We start from the raw sequence: 437 nt of genomic DNA on the forward strand, positions 1-437 counted from the left end.
CCCTGTGTCCCGGCATGGACACAGCCCCCTGTGCTGTGAACCCCCCTCATCACCCCAGGTCAAGGCTGGGGGGCCAGGACCCTGCTTCAGGTCAGACCTCGGTCCTGGCTCTGTTGCACCTTTGTTCTCAGGGCAGGCTTTGCCTTTTAGGCAGAAAATTATTTTTAAAACAAAACCAACCCAGCAAAGCAGCGAGGATGAGCCAGACCTGGCGCTCGTCCCAGCGTGGTGCTAAACGCCCGCGTCCCCCCCAGCTGCAGGCTCGGTCCCTGTGGAGGAGGGGGAGAGCTGCCCCCCAGCTTCCCCGGGGAAGGCAAGGTGAGCAAACGGAGGTGTTTCAGCAAAGGTCCATTGTCACAGCGTGTGTTGCGCGGTGGCCTTGCCGGCTCCTCACCTTGGGGTTGGCCTCCAGGTAGTTGTGAAGGACGCTGACGGAG

The 437-nt window shown here is 61.6% G+C and overlaps 1 protein-coding gene across 1 annotated transcript in view; it reads right to left on the bottom strand.

Annotated features, from left to right (window-relative positions):
- The window catches only part of LOC104467667 (dynein heavy chain 17, axonemal-like), a gene marked incomplete at its 5' end in the record, with an annotated part of 4,068 nt that extends 3,635 nt beyond the window's left edge, over positions 1-433 (bottom strand). The window contains one exon of the mRNA XM_010081521.1: positions 395-433. Within this exon, the coding sequence (XP_010079823.1) occupies positions 395-433 (39 nt within the window). The remainder of the gene's footprint in view (positions 1-394) is intronic.
- Positions 434-437: the final 4 nt, after the last annotated feature.

Source organism: Pterocles gutturalis, unplaced genomic scaffold (genome assembly GCF_000699245.1).
Source record: "Pterocles gutturalis isolate BGI_N339 unplaced genomic scaffold, ASM69924v1 scaffold32084, whole genome shotgun sequence".
NCBI classification, from domain to species: domain Eukaryota; kingdom Metazoa; phylum Chordata; class Aves; order Pterocliformes; family Pteroclidae; genus Pterocles; species Pterocles gutturalis.